This window comes from Balaenoptera physalus (genome assembly GCF_965194825.1).
Source record: "Balaenoptera physalus genome assembly, chromosome: 18".
Lineage (NCBI taxonomy): Eukaryota > Metazoa > Chordata > Mammalia > Artiodactyla > Balaenopteridae > Balaenoptera > Balaenoptera physalus.
In genome coordinates this window covers 60452225-60471730 of record NC_138899.1, presented here as the reverse complement: position 1 = coordinate 60471730, position 19506 = coordinate 60452225, and the positions used below count along the sequence as shown (strand labels likewise).

At 46.9% G+C, this 19506-nt stretch overlaps 1 protein-coding gene across 3 annotated transcripts; it reads right to left on the bottom strand.

The window, feature by feature from the left end:
- Window positions 1–2003: 2003 nt before the first annotated feature.
- Window positions 2004–18967, bottom strand: CBY2 (chibby family member 2). 3 transcript variants are annotated; one of them, XM_082434557.1, is made up of 3 exons: window positions 13224–18967; window positions 12833–12913; window positions 2004–3241 (listed from the first exon to the last, which is right to left on the bottom strand). In XM_082434557.1, exons 1-3 carry the CDS (start codon window positions 13296–13298, stop codon window positions 2081–2083), a joined length of 1317 nt encoding a protein of 438 aa, XP_082290683.1. In that variant the 5' UTR covers window positions 13299–18967; the 3' UTR covers window positions 2004–2080. The 3 variants fall into 3 exon arrangements, with proteins under 3 accessions (XP_082290683.1, XP_082290684.1, XP_082290685.1); XM_082434558.1 differs by lacking the exon at window positions 12833–12913; XM_082434559.1 differs by lacking the exon at window positions 13224–18967 and having other exon boundaries at window positions 12111–12942.
- Window positions 18968–19506: the final 539 nt, after the last annotated feature.

Below are 19506 nucleotides of genomic sequence, written 5' to 3'. Positions count from 1 at the left end.
TAGGAGGAATGATAAATGCCTACCGTGCGGGTGCCGAGGATCACACCAAGTGAAAAGTGATAGGCGAAGAGCTCTGCAGGTGTGGGCTGCTGCCTTTGGCTCACCTTCTGGAACTTGTTCAAAGCTCAGAAATCGAGCCAGCGTGAACAACGGGTTAGGAGTAAGGACATTCCAGTCTCCGGCTCACATCCGTCACAATTAGTTTTCCAGCAGCAAAGTGAGTAAACTCTTTTCCCTCACAGGCACCTGCTCACTTATACCCATGACTAGAGAATAGAGCATTCTATTGAGAATCAGGTGTCTTTGCTCACCTTACCATGGTGATTCCTCAACTGTGCTGCATATTGGAACCACCTGGAGAGCTTTTTAACCCTCCCAACGTCCAGTTCTACCCAAGACCATTTAAGTCAGAACGTCTGGGGGTGCAGTCCAGGCATCAGTATTGTTCAAAGACCCTGAGGTGACTCTACTCCACAGCGAAGTTTGGGGAACCTCTGTCCAACTCCCTCCCGCAGTCCCCTGAGGGTACCTTTCAACCTCTTGGTTCTAAAGTATGTCCGCCTTTGAAATGGGAATTGGGGCCCAGGACACCCAGTCTTGAGCCTCTACTCGACAGGAAGGCGAGTCTAGGGGTCGGGAGTACACAGGACACCCCTTCCCAGACTGGGTGATCAGCAGGGCCACATAAAAAGAGGTTTCAAAGAAAAAAATAAAAAAGATTTCAAGATCAGATAAAATTGGCCAATTCTGGGTTCACCGAAGGTAAGCGGTTTCCTTCATCGCAGGACCTCTCAGACCCTTTAGGTTGGAGTGTGATCATGAATCTGCCCGAAAGGACTGTCTTCCCCTCATGGAAACCTTCACTTTCTCAGAGCATGTCAAGGGCTGTTGTTTCAAGGAAGATGCTCTGAGAGCAGTGTTGGGAGTGGGGCAGGGGTTTGACCTCCCACCCCCGGGGGGCCATTTGACAAAGCCTGCAAACACCTGCTTGTCACAGCTGGGGGTCAGGTGGCTGTTACTGGCATCTAGTGGGCAAAGGCCAGGAATGCTGCTAAACATCCTACAACACACGGGACAGCCCTAGACAGAGCTTTCCAGCCCGATGTCGCCAGCAGCCCAGGGGAAAGGTCCTGGCCTTGAGTGAGCTCTTCTCCCGCATCCTCTCCTCCACACTAGGACTTCATCAGATGAGAGAGCAAGAAGGACAGGAGAAAGAGGAGGAAAACAAGGAAGGAAAAAGGGAGGAAATGAAAAACAGATGATAATGAAGGCTGAGGTAAGGAAGAGACAAGAGAAAAAAGAAGAAAAGGAAGCCAGATTCATAACTGCCAAAACTTGGCAGTAGCCAAGAAGTCCTTCAGTAGGTGAGTGGATAAACACACTGCAGTAAATTCAGACAATGGAACAGCGTTCAGCATTAAAAAGAAACGAGCTATCAAGCCATGAAAAGACATGGCTTAGACTTAAGTGCCTGCTGCTGAAAAGCCTGCCTACTGTTATGATTCCAACTATATGACACTCTAGAAAAGGCAAAACCATGGGGACAGTAAAAAGATCAGTGGTTGCCAGGGGTGGGAGGGGGGGGAAGGATGAACAGGCAGAGCACAAAGGAGTTCTAGGGCAGTGAATATACTCTGTATATGCTCTGCTCCGTCCCATAGAACGAACCCACCCAGAGCAAACCCTAATGTGAACCATGGCTTTGGGTGACAATGATGTGCCAATGCAGGTTCATCAGTTGTAACAAGTGTGCCCTCTGGCGGAGGATGTTGATAGCGGGGAGGCTGCGGGTTGGTGTGTGGGGTAGAGGGTATGTGGGAAATCTCTGTACTTTCTGCTCCATTTTGCTGTGAGCCTGCAAGTGCTCAAAAGAAAGAAAAATGAGAAAGAAGGCAGAGCAGCACGCGCGATTAGGCCCGAGCCTCCTCACGCCTTTATTGCTTCTCTGAGTTGACCAGGCCGCTCGTTCTGCTCTTGCACGGGCACCAGCTGGTGGAGGCAGGCGAGGCGACAACGGGAAGGTGGGCGATGCCGTTTGGGGACCCAGCTCGGGGCTTCGGTGCGGCTCGGACGGGGAGCCTCAGACCCTGCTGGGCTTCTTGGGGTCGTTGTTCTTGGTCGGCATGAAGGCGTACAGCTCCTCGATGAGCATCTCCATCCGGGCGGTGACCTCGGTCACCGTGTCGATGACCAGCTTCTGCTGCAGCTTCAGCTTGTTGTTCTCCCACAGCGCCTTGCTCTCCTCCTGGAAAATCCTGTGCTCCTCGCGCAGCACGTGCAGGGCCCGGTTCTCCTCCTGCAGGGCCCGGTTCTCCTCCTGCAGGAGCCGGTTCTCCTCGCGGAGGGCCTGCAGCGCCTGGCTCATCTCCCGCAGCAGCTCCAGGGACTGGCCGCCGTCGGGCAGGCCCGGGCCCGCCTTGCCCGCCTCCTCCCTGGGCTGCGCGGACAGGTTGCTGAGCATCTCGCGCAGGGCCCGGAGCGTCTTGGAGTCCTCCTGCGGGGCCTGGGGGCCCTTGGGCTCCTCGAAGGGGGAGGAGAGGCCAGCGCCCTGGTCCGGCAGCAGCCCGTGGGGCGCCTCCTGGGGCGAGGGGGCCGCCTGCTCGTCCGGCTGGGCCCAGCAGGCCTTTCTCTGCTCCAGCAGCTGCTGCAGGGCCTGGTTCTCCTCCTGGAGGAGCTGCAGGGTGCTGCTCTCCCGGCCGCGGTGCACCTGCAGCTCCGGGTCCTTCTTCACCGCCTCCAGGGACGAGGCGTTGTCCCTGCGCAGCAGCGGCGCGGAGGCCCGGCCGTCCTCGCGGCCCAGCGCGGCCTGGCGCTCCTCCCATAAGACCTGCAGGATCTGGTTCTCCTCGCGGAGCGCGCGGTTCTCCGCGCGCAGGGACTTGGTCTCCTCCTGCCGCAGGCACTCCTTGGCCAGCCTCTTGTGGTGCAGCTTGTGGTGGAGGGACGAGGCCGGGGAGAAGTAGGGGGACTGCAGGCGACAGTTCTCACTCACCCACCGCCCGTCCTGGAAGACGAACGTCTCGTCGCTGAGCTGCACGCGGGGCGGGTCGCAGTCCAGCGCCGGGTCCGCCTGCGGGGTGGGGCTTTCCATGGGGTCCAGGGGCACGGAGGGGAAGCGGTCCGGCGGGTAGGAGTGCTGGCTGACCGCCCGGCGGCTCAGCCTGGGCAGGGCGGCCTGCCTGGCACAGCGCGGGGTGGGGTACAAGTTGTGGAGCCTCAGGAAGGGCTCGGCTGAACCCCTCTGCGGGAGAGAACAGGGAAGCCCAGAGTTAGCAAAGGAGCAGATGCACCCGAGGCTGGCTGACCACATGAGAGGCCGGGAGACCCCACAAGAAACCCAGTCTGGGGGTCCGGACTGGCCCCAGAGGGCGCTTTTGCACTTGGCCTCTTGGGTTCCTCGCGAGGAAATGACATTGATCCTCGTTATTCGCGGTTCTATAAAGTCCCGCGAACCCAGAATTCGCGACTACTGTACCATTGCTCCGAAGAGACGCACGGTGTTAAGTTCCTGCTAGCCTCTGGTCACATTTTCCTCAACCAATCAATAAATAACTTTGTCTGCTGTTGAAAGACACCTTATTTAAAATGTACTTTTGATTCATTACATTGAACTTGCGGTCAACAGCACTGTGCCTCATGCGGGAAGGAAGCTTACCTAGCAGGTGTTTTCTCTGTAAGGCACATCACATCACTGCCTTCTTGTGCTTAGGACGACTAGACAGCACTGCAGCGCTATGCTTGAGGGCCATGTTAGACAGTGAAATCACCAACAAAAAGCACAAGAGTGTGAAAACAGTGACACTAAATCAACTGTGAAAAGGACACTATTTTACAGTCTGAGAGCTGAAACAAGAAGTCACCTCCAACTGGAAACGTGTGCATCAGGTAACTCAAATTTTTCATCATTCTGTGCGTGTCTATGAATAATCACGAAAGTGAGACGAGTATTGATTTTGGGGTTGCAAACTAATTTTAGTGAAGAAAATTTAGGCAAATTCACAAATATGGAATCCATGAATAATGAGAATCAAGAATATATCATGGAGGATAAAGGTCGATATTGGAGTCAACCGTTTGAGTCCTCGCCCCATTATTTGATTAGTTACAAGAACACGGACAAATTATGTGAGCTTTAGTTACCACGCTTTCAAATTGGGATAACTGCACCTACTGCCTTGCCTCATAGAAATATTTCAGGATTAAAAGGGGTAATGTATGAAAGCACTAAGCATGGGTTCTGGCACACTTCTGTCACCCTAGAGGAAGAATAAACACTTTTCTCCAGCTACCGGAGTTGTAGATGTGTACCCACAATTGGCATCACCCAACAGCCACTCACATTGTCCCAAATGGCAGTGCTACTGGTAAGTCCCACCTTCTTCCTGGCCCCATTCAGGCTTATCCTCCACTCTTAGCCATCCCTGATAGCAGACCCTTTAACACCAACCAACATGGTGCTAAGCTTAAAACAGAGTCCAGCTGATAATTTTGGAAAGGAAGGGCACCATCACAGACATATCACCAAGCAATGGGAGTTCAACATGTGGCAGTGAAGACATCAAAGGATACCAAGGGATTCATACAGAGGAATTCATGATGGTGGCCATGCACCTCAAAACCACCACATAAAAAGAGGATCAGAGCCACAGAGCTTAAACCCAACAAACCACTGTCACACTTCTCAATATAGAAGAAGAATCTGAGTGAGTTTTAAATGCAGATTTTGGAGCCTTTACTTACAAGACTGATTCACTCATTCACTCATCCATCTGTATTTCTAACCAGCTCCCTCAGGTGATTCTGGCTTCCGGTGGTCAGAACTGCTCTGAGCCAGGTAGAATGCAGTTTGCTCAGATGAGGGTTACACCAGGGCTGAAGGCCAAGGGGTCAAGACTGGGGTCCACAGATGCTCATCCTGGTTCTGTTGCTGATGGGCAGTGTGAAATTAGAGAGCTGTCACCCTCTCTGAGACCCAGATTTTCACTAGTACAAAAGAGAGTCAGACTCTGTGATCTTAAAGGCATCACCTTCCAACACTGAAAGTCAGCAAATTGTACCTGTAAAATGGAAATAATAACATGTGCCCTGCTTAGTTCATAACACCGTTGTGAGGATTAAATGAGATAATGAATGCAAAAGTGTTTTTAAAACTGCCAGGTGCCATAGAAATGTAAGTGTTTTTAAAACTGCCAGGTGCCATCTTACATGTAAGAGATGTAAATGTAAGTTATTGTTACCAAGAAAAGGAGATTTCACTAATGCAGGAATTCTGAGATGAATTCAAAAAGCAGTGAACAAGTGGGATGCATCCTGGAGAAGAGGTAACAACTGCAGCAATGAATTTAAATAAAAATAAGATCATGAGAGCTGCTTCTAAATACACCAAAAGCATTTCATCCAAGTACATTGCAATGCTCTCCAAATATTAATTTCTCGTTTCCTAGGTTATTTTCAAAATTTTACAGACAGAGAAGATAGAAAACAAGTCAGATTATTCACATTATATATATAGGCATATATAGAGATATATAATTTGTACAGCATATAAAGTTGGTTAGAATTCTTTAAGACCCAAAGAGCTAGATAAATAGAAGGCATGATTCTCTGCTATTAACTTTCCAATAAGCACGTCATTAACTTTGTAAGGTTGTGCTTAATCTTCCAGAGAGCGAGGGTGCAGGGATATTCTGCAATCAGAACCTTATTTACTTTAAATAAATCCAGCCTCCATGGTGTTCATCCTTCTCAATGGGAGAAGCACAATGGCTCTTGTGGCTGAACCTGTGATCAGAATGAACCCCACTGTGAAAAGCCCAGACCGTTTCCTTATAAATTTAAGGTGCCTTGATCCCAGACTGGGAAGATTAGCCAAGGTCAATAAGGAGTAAATCTGGAGAGGTCCTCGTCATCCTCCAAGGATGAAGCACTACAGGACTCCATCTAAGCAGTAATATCCTGCTCTTGAACATATTGCTATGGAAAATGTAGTTTTAGTCAATGATGTGTATACCCGTCAAGAGAAAGAAAGGGAAGAAGTTTTGCGCTACTGAATTCATTTAATCTTCACAACACTGATTTAATAAGGTGTTATTATTCCCATTTTACAGATGGAGAAACTGAAACTCAGAGAAGTTAAATAACCAGCACCAGTTCACTCAGTAAGTCACAAATCCAGTTCTGGCTCCCTGAACTTATGTATGTGAAGCACACATGTAGGAAATCTCCATGAATTAAGCAAAGGACTTTCACTACTTAGGGACTTTTTATTATGGAAAATTTCAAACATACACAAAAAGAGAGAGGATAGTCTAATAAATTTCCATGTACCCAGCTTCAGCAGTTATCAAATCAAGACCACACTTGCTTCAGCTATACCTTCATCCAATTCCAGAACCACTCCCCTGCCGCTGGGTTATTTCAAAGCAAAGTATAGACATTGTGCTGTTTTATCCATAAATACATCAATGCGTATTTTTTTTAACAAAACCACAATACCATTATCTTCCCTTTAAAATTTAACAATGATCCCTTAATATCAACAAATACTGATTCAAATTTCCCCAACTCTCTCATTTCTTTTTTATGATTGATTTCTATCAGAAAGATACTCTTCCTGATCCAGGTGAACAACCAAAGAGAAACCTCTAGTGCTTTATACCTGTTCATAGTATCCTTGATGGCCTTTAAATCATCCTACTCAGTCAGCCACCTTTATTTTATATCCATATCCTGAATTGGGTACCCAAGGGATTTTCAACTATCCCCTCAACATAAAGGCACTAAATAAAAACTTAACATGTGGGTGGCGGATCCCTAGCTATGGACAATTTGGGTATTTGGGCCCTTGTCCTTAGAGGATGTACCTCGGTTACATCTTCTAACCCTCTGACCTTGGTTTCCACTTCTGCATAATGAAAGGTCAGTAGCATTATCTCTAATATCCTCTTGTCTAACTTCCTCTGGTTGAAGGGATCCATGTTTATAAACTGGCACCACTATGGCCCCAGCAGTCCTCTTTTATCAACCTAGCTGACATCATGTCCCCTCCCTTAAATGACCAACACTTTCCAAGCAAGTCCTGTGCTGTCTCTGTTCCGTGCCCACGCACCTAATCCAGAAAATACTGATGGACTGATAGGTCTCCTTTACCTCCTTAACCAAGAGACCAAACCCTCCTCTTATGACTAAGTCCTTCTATCCTTCCTCTTATCCCCAGACAGGACCCAGAAAGTGGCCAAGTCCAGCATTGCCTCATGGCCTAGTTTCTTAGATAAAACACTTAAATACTGTAAAAATTTTAATAGTCATATATTTATTTTAATGGGTATTAGAAAAATATACCTATTTTATCAAACCCACAATCCTGTGGATAGGATTAAGATGAGGCTAAAGTACAGCAGCATCTTTTCTTTTTCTGAAAATGAGACCATCTAAGGGAAAATACTAAATATACAGGATTTCAGATATGCCAAGAATCATGCTTAAACTCTGGGAAGGCATTGAGGCAAGACAAATTCTTTCTTTCCCATATTTCCCTGATTCCAATCAGACCTAGCTGGACTTAGTCCTCCAAGGAAATCCCTTTCTTGGCCTTGTGAAAACTTCTCACCCTAATCTATTCCCACTCTAAACATTCTTGCGCCAAATCACATTTATGTCAATGAATCAACTAACATTAATTTGGCATCTGTTCTCAGGGAACTTCCAATCAATTTGAAAATCAGTGCATAGCAACCATTATTTCTTGGTGTAAGTGAGGGAGGTTGACGTGCAGCAAGCATTAATTCTGGCAGTAAAGTATGGGGAACAGGGGACTGGACATCATAAAACTGAAAAGAGTCCTGGGTCTGTGCTGTATGAGTGCATGGCCTTTACTTAATCACTTAAGCACTTAATTTCTCTGCCTCAGTTTCCATATCTAGAAAATGTGGATGCTAGCATGATTCAGAGCCACGCCCTATGTTTGTGCAGGCTGTACATGCCCAACTCTGGAGGGTGCCATTCACAACTGGTGTTGCAGTGCACAACCTGTGCAACCATCCACAGCAGTTTTACTAACACCTGCCCTATTTATTTCAGATGCTTTGTCGTAAAGTTCAAAAATAAAAGGAGAATATGTGACATCTTCTTTGTTTATAGAGAGCTACAGACATGCAAGAATGGTTACTGTGGATTCAGAAGAGAAGTTGCTTAGCATTTCCTTCGATTGTATAGAGCAAGGAAAAGGAAGTAACACTGAATGACTATTATGTGATCATATGCTAACTGATTTTCATAGTCATAAGTAATACCTTACTGAAAAGAGCTACCATGGTTCTACCAAAGATCACATAGCCAGCAAGGGTTTAAAACCAGGATATCTGACTCCAAACTGCAGGCTCATTCTAGCTCTTTATAATGCCCAGATATTTTATTTTGCATGTGTGTTGTTATCATTCCTTTGCAGTGATTCTCGTATATCTTGTCCCATCTTGTCCCCAGATGAATAAATTGTAATTATCTGAGCACAATGACCCGTCCCTTACTTTTTTTGACATCCCTAGTCCTGGAAGTTAGAACAACACATTTCACATACAGTGGAGGTGTAATGAGTCCTTGCCAATGCACTAATCAACCAAAGTGCGCTGAAAGGTAAGGAGGAGATATCAGATTGAACTACACAAAACTGTTAACATTATACTATTTTTGGCCCTCAAAAGTGGTGATTTTGTTTACCTTAATATTTTTAGTCTATTTAGGAAAGCCGTATCCACATTTCAATTCACATTTTTAAACTGCAGAGCTGTTACATCAGGGGGTTTTCCCCATGTCCACCTACACAGTCCCTAAAGGAAGCTGTCCTCTGCACACAAGCATGCTGGTTTGTCCACATTGCCATCTTGAACCTATAATCCAATGAGGCGAGAGGTCTTAAATTCCCAGTAGCTTTGGGCTTAAAAGTCCCATCTTTGACTGCTCTTGTGAAAGTCACTTAACTTCTCTGAATGTCACCTCTAAAATGAACCCCAATGTAGCTGCTCTGCCTACTTCCTGGTGTTGTTGTGAGATGCTAAGAAAGTGGTCGGTAAGCTGTCTTAAAGGCCAAACAGGGGCTTCCCGGGCGGCCCAGTGGTTAAGACTCCGCACTTCCAATGCAGGGGGCGCGGGTTCGATCCCTGCTCAGGGAATTAAGATCCCACATGCCGCGGAGACGAAAAATTAAATAAAAAAAAAAAAAAGACCAAACAGACGGCCAGTTCTACTAGTAAAGCTTAAACATTCCTGGCCTAAAACACTATAGCAAATGCTGAATGTATTTCTTTACAAAAGGACTTTCTGAAAAGTGAGCATCTGAGCTAAGCAAACCCTCGAGGTACTTGAGGTAAAAAATCCCAGGCCCCCTTAGCTGATGTTTGAAGCCAGCTCCTTCTTGGTAGGTCTCCTCAACCAGTGGTATCACTGGGTTGGTTTCATGGGCTAAACTAATCTGTCCTAGGTGTCGCTGAGCCCCGCCAAGAGGTCTGGGCCAAGAAAAAGCCCCAGGAACACCCCCGAAAGTTCTCTTCGGCCTAGGAGGCGGAGTCTACGGCAGCATGATCCAAGCCCCCAAAGAAGCCTGGCCTGGTTTCCCCATGAAGGAAAGGACGGTCTCTTCCTTGACCTGTGGGAAATGCCCTCACATGTGGATGCAGACCCAGTAGGTGGGAGAGGAAAAGGGGGGCTTCCTCATGAAAGAGTGGGATACGAGAAAGGATGCAGAAGGGGAAGACAAATGGCCACGGCGCTCATCATACCTTCCATCTGGCTTTGTTAGGAAGGTGACCAAGAGACTCTGCCCTCAGGAGCAATATGCTCCCAGTTGTGACCTAAGTAAGATGCATTAGTGCTGAGGGTCCAGGAAGGGCCCTGGGCACCAACATCTCCCTCACAGGTGCCTGAATCCCACCTATGGTCGGCAATCCGTCCTTAACATCAGGCCTGGCCTTCTCCCTGGCACCTCCTTTTTAAATGCATTTGGTCCTAGAAGGAAAATGCATGAAATCACCAACGATGTGCTTCTGTCAGATCACCAGCCTTGTGCGTGGCAAGTGGAGACCGTGGAGGAGGAGTAACCAGTGGAAGGGCGGGCAGGGCAAAGGCAAAGGAGAGGTGATAAGACCAAAGTCTCCTTCTGATGCTAAGGGGTGCCTGAGGAACAGGACTCGGAGTGGGACCTTCTGGGGAGGAATTTCTGGGGTTGCAGGCCTCCCACCTAAATAGTTCGGGAACAGGGCTAGACAATGACTAGCCAGTTTAGCTGACATGCGCTGAGGTTCTCTCCACTCCTGGAGAAGTATGACTACCACAGACCAGAAGAGATGTCCAAATGCTCCCAGCAGACTTCAAGTCTGTTGACCAAGTTTTTTAAAGTCCTACTTTGCCAGCATTACTGAGGGTTACTGTCAGAGAACAAACATTCAACCATCTGGGGTTACTTTTCAAGCATGTGAAGCTGAGAGGCCCAGAATGCTGGAAGGAAAAGCCAGATCCGCCACTAATTTTCAGACCAGGTTGACAAGGCTGAGTCTCATTATCATATTTTTAAATTAACTCCGTTCCCGAGCACCATGAGAAAGTCAGTGTTGGTTTTAATAAATGCGAACAGATAAGAGGATAATTCACAGGTCAGTGTGATTGATTTTGATAGAATCATAACACTAACAGCAAAGAGGACAAAGATGTCATCTGTCATGTATCTGGTAGTTTTAGCTGATTGTTTAACACACAATCTTCTGAAATCTTCCTCCTAACACTTATTCAAATTGGTAGAGATACAGGCATTGTTGGTGGATTCCATAGCTTCTGAAGAACAAACCCAAACAAAGGGGACCGAGAAAAGGCAACAGCGAGGGATGAGGCGGGCCCTGGAGGGTGCTGTGGGAGCTCATTCTGACCCGGTATAGATCCTTCATTAATGATCTCACAGGAAACAGTGCCTTTATGAAACTCACAGATAGCGCTCACTGGGGAAATGGGAATGCTGGTGAGAACTGAATCATTATGTCCAAAAGGAACCAGGAGGGCAGAGAGCTTGGGCAGGAAGTAACATTGATGGCTGGCAAGTTAATGTGTTGGAGGGAAATAGATCAGAAAACACAAATGTTTAATGTAAGGAAGAAAAACTGGAAATCAATAAGACTTGAAAAGACCTAAGGGTGAAACAAAGAGTGAATCATAGGCATTTGCAATGTAAATGAGAAGCGCCAGGCATGACTGGGAGCTGGGAGGCCAGAGGTACTTTCTGGAAACACAGAGCTGCTGCTGCAATCCCTTTCCCCAATGAACGGGCTCAGCCTCAAAACGAAGCAGAATGTGGCAGATACACGCAGGGAGCTCACGGTAGGCGGTGAAGATGGGCGGAGAAGAGGCACCATCTCTTAAGAGCAAGGGAAGAAGCAGGTGGCATGTGCCCAGCTTGCGGCACAGCAGAGGAAGTGGGCACTGACCTGGCTTCAAGGCTCTAACTCCAGCTCTGCCATTACTAGTGGGCTTCCTAGGGTTCCCAGTTCCCGTTCCTGTACAATCTCTCCCTCGCAATGCATGGCCCAGTGCCGCCACATGATCAAATCAGTGCTCAATCTCCCTTCCTCCCCTTGTTGTTTGTTTTGTTTTCTTTTTGTTTGTTTGTTTGGCCACACCATGCAGCATGCGGGATCTTAGTCCCCCGACCAGGGATCGAACCCGTGCCCCCTGCGGTGGAAGCGCAGAGTCTTAACCACTGGACCACCAGGGAAGTCCCCCTTCCTCCCCTTGTTAACCAGATCAGTCCTCCCAGTGCTGCCAGCTGTAACCATCTCATCTGGGGAGGTCCAGTCAGCACACTGGGCCCTCTCACAGCTCTAGCGATGGCCCAGGTCAGATCCTCTAAACTTATAGACGCCCCCTTCACCCCGAGCACCAGCCTAGAGTACCCTGCCGGGTGTCTGGAACCTGCCGCAGGAACCTGCCAAGGGGTGTACCCATGAGGCACATCTGCCCATGTGCCCAGGCAGCAGGTGTCCTCTAATTTCATGCTCTCCAAGATCCCAGGATGCCCACTGGCGATCAATCCTGTTCCTACACATCCCTGGACAGAGCTTTCAGGTAGTTACCTCTGCAGTGGATTCCTCCACCCTACATTTTAGCCCCTCTGGTTGCACCGCCATGATCTTCCAACAGGGCCTTAGGTGACTCTGGAGAAGCAAGGCTGCCCCCTTTGTGACACAGCAGTAGGAACAATCCAATCGGGAGGACCCCCTCCCAGGAAACAGCTGCTTAGCAGGAGGAGGACTGAGAATCTCCAGCCTGTCATCCGTTCATTGGCCTCCATTCTGAACCCCTCAGGCCCACCCCTCTTACACTCTCTCTGTCTTTGGTGTACAGCAGGCCTTCATTCTCTTGACCCCGCCGCATGACCCTGTACCCCTCAGCCCACATCCTAGGTTCATGGATTCAGTCGTAGGCTTTTGATTGCAAGTCTCAGTTCTAATTCTGCCCCCGTAAATCCAGAGTAGTTGCACAACAGCAAGCACCAAAAGATCTAATTTTGAAAAGACTGGCTTATTTCCGAGAGTCACAGAAGCTTCAAGTGGTAGGGCTGGAAGGTCTTCCCAGATCACCTAACCCACCCCCCTCATTCGAGGGATGAGAAACCCAAGACGCAGAGTGACGAAGTGGCCTCCCCCAGGTACACAGCTGGCTGGCAGCTGACCTAGAACTAGAATCTGAGGCCCTGACTACTCTGCTCCTTCTATGACATCCTGCTAGAGTTTTGACAGAGGCGGGCTATTCTGGCTAAAACTGAGAGGTTGCATCCTTCTGTGATTATCCCTACCTGAGGTAGAACCACATTGATTGGAATTTCTAGGCTTTCAGATCTGGTATCTCTTTTTCTTGTAAAATTTGGCCTCGAGTGCTGTGGAAAAGAGAAAATAAGTAGATTTCTGCTTCCCAGCCAATCCCCTGGGCCTCAACTTCTCACCTGAAAAACAGAGGACTTTTTACTACTCACTTATCCCCTCTTGTTAATTATGTACGTTATGAAAATCTGAGTCTGAAAGAATGTGAAGATGATATCTGATACGACGCTTTATCAGTCTCTGAACAGAAATTAAGACAGGTATTATAGTTGATGGAAAAGCTTTCTGAAAGTCTGTGGAGCAGAGATACCGATACCTACTACCTTTTCTAAAATTATTATTTCTATCTCAAGTAAAAAGCCATACCAATGTTAGGTGCCAGGTATAGGTCCTATGCAGAAGTTGGTCACCAAAACACTCAGAACATTCCAGGGGTGACATCACAAAACAATATGGTGTTTTTCAAGGCTCATGGTCTCTCTCTGAGCATCACAGGTGGGAATGAGGCATCTGATGGTCAGCAAGAGCTCACCCTGGTTGTGTCCACATGGCCGGTCAAGGTCGGTGTGACACACAATAGCCCAAACACGGGCCCCCTGTTTGGTCATCCTGGCTGACATTTACATCCCCACTGCCAGGCTGGGCCGAGACCCCTATCCTCTCTCCAGGGGTGGCATCTTCTACTTGGATTACTCAAGAAGGAAGAAACCCAGACCAAGAGAAAGAATGTAGTCTGAGATGTTTTTTGATACCAATCTATTCTTCAGTTCTCTGACACCAGTTGGATGTCCTATAATTCAATTCTGACACACCCCACCTGGAGTTGGGGCCAGATCCCACGAGTTAAAGGGCTCAGTCCCACAAAACTGCTCCCACTTCAGATGCCAGTGACAAGTCTTGGGCCACCAGTACTTCTAGCTACCCAGCTATAAATCAGAGGCTCCCAGTTTTGATGATTTGCTAGAAGAGCTCAAAGAACTCAGGAAGACACTTTATTTACAAATGCAGGTTTTGGGTTTGTTTTTTTTTTTACTAAAACAAGCTCAGGAACAGCCAAATGGAAAAGATGCCTAAGGCAAGGTAAGAGGGGAGAGGGAGGCGGAGCTTCCATACCCAACAGGGCCCACCACCCTCCCTGCGTCTTCATGTGCTCGCCAACTCGGAAGCTCTCCAAACCCTGTCGTTTAGAGGTTTTTATGGAGGTTTCATTATATGGTCATGATTGATTATTTCATTGGCCTTTGGTGATTGAATAATAAAAGATACATCTATCAGTCAAGAAATCCCAAGGGTTTTAAGTTACTCTGTGCCAGAAACTGGGAACAAAGACCAAACATATATTTTTATTAGACCATATGTAGAAACTGCTGACACCTGGGCTTCACGAAAGGGACAGCCTAGTTCCCTGGCCTCAATTCTGTCAAATCATTTGCCCCTAGAGGCTGTCAGTGGGAGCCCTCCTATGTACCTTAAGTCTCCCGTTAGGGGGGGAACTCCAACCCCACACTATTATGCCACATGCAGGGAAAGAAGTGGTGGACCAGGGTCACTGTAACAACCCACCGGAAGCTCCGGCATCCAAGTTACATGCAAGCCTCGCTTTAAGAAAATCCAGTGTACAAAAAAATCAAAGACATACATATGCAAAAACCAGGAAAGTAATTAATCACATTATCAAAGAATTTCTCATTTTCAATGGGAACTTCTCCTAGGGCTTCTTTTTTAATTTTTATTTTATTTCTTAATTGTGGTTACAAACACATAACATTAAATTTTCCATCTTAGGGACTTCCCTGGTGGTGCAGTGGTTAAGAATCCGCCTGCCAATGCAGGGGACATGGGTTCGAACCCTGATCCGGGAAGATCCCACATGCCGCAGAGCAACTAAGCCCATGTGCCACAACTACTGAGCCCACATGCCACAACTACTGAAGCCTGCGTGCCTAGAGCCCATGCTCCACAACAAGAGAAGCCACCGCAGTGAGGAACCCGTGCACCACAACGAAGAGTAGCCCCTGCTCGCCGCAACTAGAGAAAGCCCACACGCAGCTACGAGACCCAACACAGTCAAAAATAAGTAAATAAATAAATAATGTAAAAAAAAATTTTTTTTCCATCTTAAACATTTTCGAGTATACAGTCCAGGAGTGTCAAGTACATCCACATTGCTGTGCAATGGATCTCTAGAACTTTTTCATCTTGCAAAACTGAAACTCTATGATCATTAAACACTACCTACTCTCCCACCTACCCCCAGCCCTGGGAAACCACCTTTCCACTTTCTATTTCTATGATTTTGACCTCTTTAGATACCTCATATGAGTGGAATCATATAGTATTTGTCCTTTTGTGACTGGCTTACTTAATTTAGCATCATGTCCTCAAAAAACCTCCATTTGGGGGCATGTGACAGGATCTCCTTTTTTTAAGCTGCATAGTATTTCTTTGTGTTTATATACCACACATTTTATTTTATTTCTTTATCCATTCATTCACTGATGAACATTTGGGTTGCTTCCACCTCTTGACTATTGTGAATAATGCTGCAATGAACATGAGTGTGCAAAGATCTCTTTGAGATCCTGCTTTTAATTCTTTTGGATATATACACAGAAGTAGGATTGCTGGATCATATGTAGTTTTATTTTTAATTTTTTGAGGAACCTCTATATTGTTTTCCACACCAGCTGTACCATCATTCCAACCGACAGTGCACAAGGGTTCCCATTTTTCCACATCCTCACTGACACTTGCTTTCTCTTTCTCCAAGTGTTTCTATAAGTGATTAACTCCCACACTGCCTGAAAACACAATTCGGTTTTTCCTTAAACACACACCTCACGGAAGCACCTGCACATGTACCTCTGAGGCTGAGCTGGGAAGACTAAACAGAGAGGGAAGTGGCTGTATTCATTTCCTAGGGCTGCGCAAAGGACCATGAACCGAATGGCGTAAAACAACGGAAATGCATTGTCTCCCAGTTCTGGAGGCTGGAGGTCCAAAATCAAGGTATTGGCAAGACCAGGCTCCCTTGGAAACCTGTAGGGGAGAACCTTCCTCGCCTCTCTCTGAGCATCTGAAGGTTGCTGGCAGTCCTTGGCCTGCCTTGATTGCACTGCAGTGCTTCAGTCTGTGCCTACGGCATCAGATGGCGCTCTCCCCCGTGGGTCTGTATCTGTTCTCATCTTAAGAGGGCACCAGTCATATGGGACTAAGGCACACCCTACTGTTGTATAACCTCATCTTAACTAATTACATCTGCAATGACCCTCTTTCCAAATAAGATTACATTCGGAGGTACTGGGGGTTCTGCCTTCAACATATCATTTTGGGGGGACACAATTCAACCCATAACATAACCTAATATTAACCGAACATATAATAAACACCAGCACTGTGCTAGGTACTTTATGTTATTTTCACTTAATCAGAGTCACTGGCAAATATGCAGATCCTACCACCCTTGGGATACAGCCCACCCTTGGGGTCCCTAAGCCCATCACCCTGGCCCATCTCCAGCAAGTTCAGTTGATCCCCTTTTTTCCCACCTCTAGTGCCAAGGAACACAAGCTCTGCCCTGTAAGGCTCCCCATGAACAAAGGAACCTGCTAGTAAGCCTGATGTATTTTATTACTATTACACATCTTATATATTATTCATATTTATTATCATTTCCATTCTATTATTTTGCCTGCTCTTAGACCCCCTGCCTTCTCCATAGTTTTGACCATTTGTCCCCTAGTTCCCTCCGGGGTGAGAAAATCCTTACCCCAATCCTGCCCTGAGGCCATATCTGGAGAAAGAAACAGACCACCCATTTAAGTTACTCAGTGGTTTGCTAGTATGACCCCAAAGTCAGACCCATGATATCAGGGGAGCTCATGGTACAGTTCATTCCTAGAAAGGAAGTCCTGCTACTGGATGATCACAGAGACTCCCTGGGTCCAGACCATGGTGCAAATCACCAAAGACAGCTGCTGATAGATTTGGATATAGGGTAAGTGAGAAAGGAGCTAGGGTACGACTTCCCTCCTTCCTCACCTCTGCCATAGTCCTTTGCCTTTTCTCCGCAGAGGCCTGGCTCCAGGGCAAGGGGCAGTCACCAGATCTGTGGCCGACAGTGACGGCCCTCACAGCACGCAGCTGACACATTATCCACCGCTATCTGGTCAAAGCCCCTCCCCACCTCATCCTAGGAGGGGGAGTGCTGAGGGAAGGAAACAAAGCAAACAGGCACATGGACTGGCCTGCCACGTTAGCATGAAAAGAATTTCTTTTACTGAACCCAAAGGAAAGGCACCGATAAGAATAAATGAGGCTGCAGATAGCAAGGTCACGGACACTGGCCACAGAAGACCTGTGTGCAAATCTGGAGGCCCAGAAATAGTTATTTGCTATGTGTCTTAGTCAGCACTGTCTGCTGTAACATCCACAGACTGGATGGCCTAACAACTGACTTTTATTTCTCGCAGTTCTAAAGGCTGGGAAGTTCAAAATCAAGGTGCTGGCAGATCTGGTTCCTCATGAGGCCCGTTTCCAGGTTTGCAGATGGCCACCTTCTCACTGTGTCGTTACACGAGAGAGAGAGAGAGAGAGAGAGACACAGAGAGAGAGAGAGAGAGAGAGAGAGTGTGTGTGTGTGTGTGTGTGTGTGTGTGTGTGTTCTAGTCTCTCTTTCTCTTTTATAAGGACACTAATCCCATCCTTAAGACTTCATCCAAACGTAATTACCTCCCAAAAGCCAAACCTCCAAATACCATCACACTGTGGATTAGGGCTGCACAATATGAATTTTGGAGGGACACAAACATTCAGTCCATATCACCATGTGACCTGGGCAAGTTACCCCACCTCTCAGAAGCTCAGTTTACTCATCTCCAAAATAAGGAAATTACATCTAATTTGAGATCACATATGTAAAGAAGCCAACAGTAAGCTCTCAATAATCACTGTTTTGGTGCCTTCGGACAAAACTGCCTTGCTCCCTTTGACTTAAAATCTCAAGCAGCTGACACACAACTGGTGCTGCTGTTAAAATGGCTTGATACTATAGCTTGGGTGAGGGCTTGTTTGTTTGCTTGCTTGCTTGATTTGCCTTTTGTTTTTAAGAGAAGAGCATTTTGAACTGGGAATCCTGGTACCGGTTTCTGCAGTTGCCCATTACTTGGGTCTCTTCCTCCTCAGCAGGACACACACATCTGTAAGCCAGTACTGAAAAACTTCCTTGAGATTGTGCCCCAAACGTCATTACTCAGATTAACACCGTCATCAACCACCCACGTTCCATGAGCATCCACAGTTGGTGGGTACTGCACAGAGCACAGAGGTAGACATGCCTCGTGGCTTTCTGATCTAAACAGACAGGTAGAACAGAGACAAAGGAAAGGGCAAGCACGCATCCAAGACTCTCCCCGCTGTCCACGTCTGCAGCTTGTCTGCTGATGAATCACAGGGGGCAATTCAACAAGCAGGAGGGTCCGTTAGAGAGCACGGGCCCCCTGCCCTTCCCCAGAGAGCCACAGAAACTGCAGCTCTTGGTCCAGGAATCAGAGGTGGGCGTGGGGCATATGTTCTGACTTTTCTCTCCTTCTCATTTGTGGAGAAGGGGATGGGGAGTTGCGTGGGTGTAGTAAATTATCATGATGCCTGTCCTCTCCAAATCGCATGACATGTTTGGGAAGGTTTGTTACTTTTGCTACATAGGGCAGAGGGCAGCTCTACTCTGGAGCCAGAGGAGCAGCCCGAGCCCAGCCAGGCTTTGGGCCAAGCTGCTCCTGGGACAGGCTAGGAGCTCTCACCTTCTGAGGAAGCAGGAGGCAACGGCCAGGAGGAGCAAGAGAGCAGCAGATGAGTCTGTCAGGCAACAAATACAGACCAACTGTTGGAAAAGTCTGGGCGGGAAGGAAGTAGAAAAATACAATGTCTGCTCTCAGAGGTGGCTGGTTGAGGTGAATAGTTGTTGTTGAATCACTCACATTTGTGGGAATACTGAAGGAACCAACAGAAGTGGCAGGTGTTGGAAAGCAGGGCAACTGACACACCCAGGTTCAGAGATAACAGGATAGCAAATCATTCTTGGTGATCACCCTGACACCAAAACCAGACAAAGACACTACAAAAGAAGACAATTACAGACCAATATCACTGATGAATATAGATGCAAAAATCCTCAACAAAATGCTAGCAAACAGAATCCAACAACACATTAAAAGGATCACACACCAAGATCAAGTGGGATTCATCCCAGGGATGCAAGGCTTCTTCAGTATATGCAAATCAATCAATGTGATACACCATATTAACAAATTGAAGAATAAAAATGTGATCATCTCAATAGAAGCAGAAAAAGCTTTTGACAAAATTCAACACCCATTTATGATAAAAACTCTCCAGAAAGTGGGCATTGATGGAACGTACCTCAACATAATAAAGTCCATATATGACAAATCCACAGCAAACATCATTCTCAATAGTGAAAAACTGAAAGCATTTACTCTAAGATCAAGAACAAGACAAGGATGTCCACTCTCACCACTATTATTCAACATAGTTTTGGAAGTACTAGCCATGGCAATCAGAGAAGAAAAAGAAATAAAAGGAATACAAATTGGAAAAGAAGAAGTAAAACTGTCACTGTTTGCAGATGACA

What these genes read in the sequence shown, in the direction of transcription:
- CBY2 (XM_082434557.1), bottom strand. Translation starts at nt 13,298, where the DNA reads ATGTCACCCCTGGAATGTTCTGAGTGTTTTGGTGACCAACTTCTGCAT. An exon ending in ATACCTGGCACCTAACATTG is followed by an intron (nt 12,914 to 13,223) that starts GTATGGCTTTTT and finishes TCTTTTCCACAG; the next exon opens with CACTCGAGGCCAAATTTTAC. An exon ending in TCAATGTGGTTCTACCTCAG is followed by an intron (nt 3,242 to 12,832) that starts GTAGGGATAATC and finishes TCTCTCCCGCAG; the next exon opens with AGGGGTTCAGCCGAGCCCTT.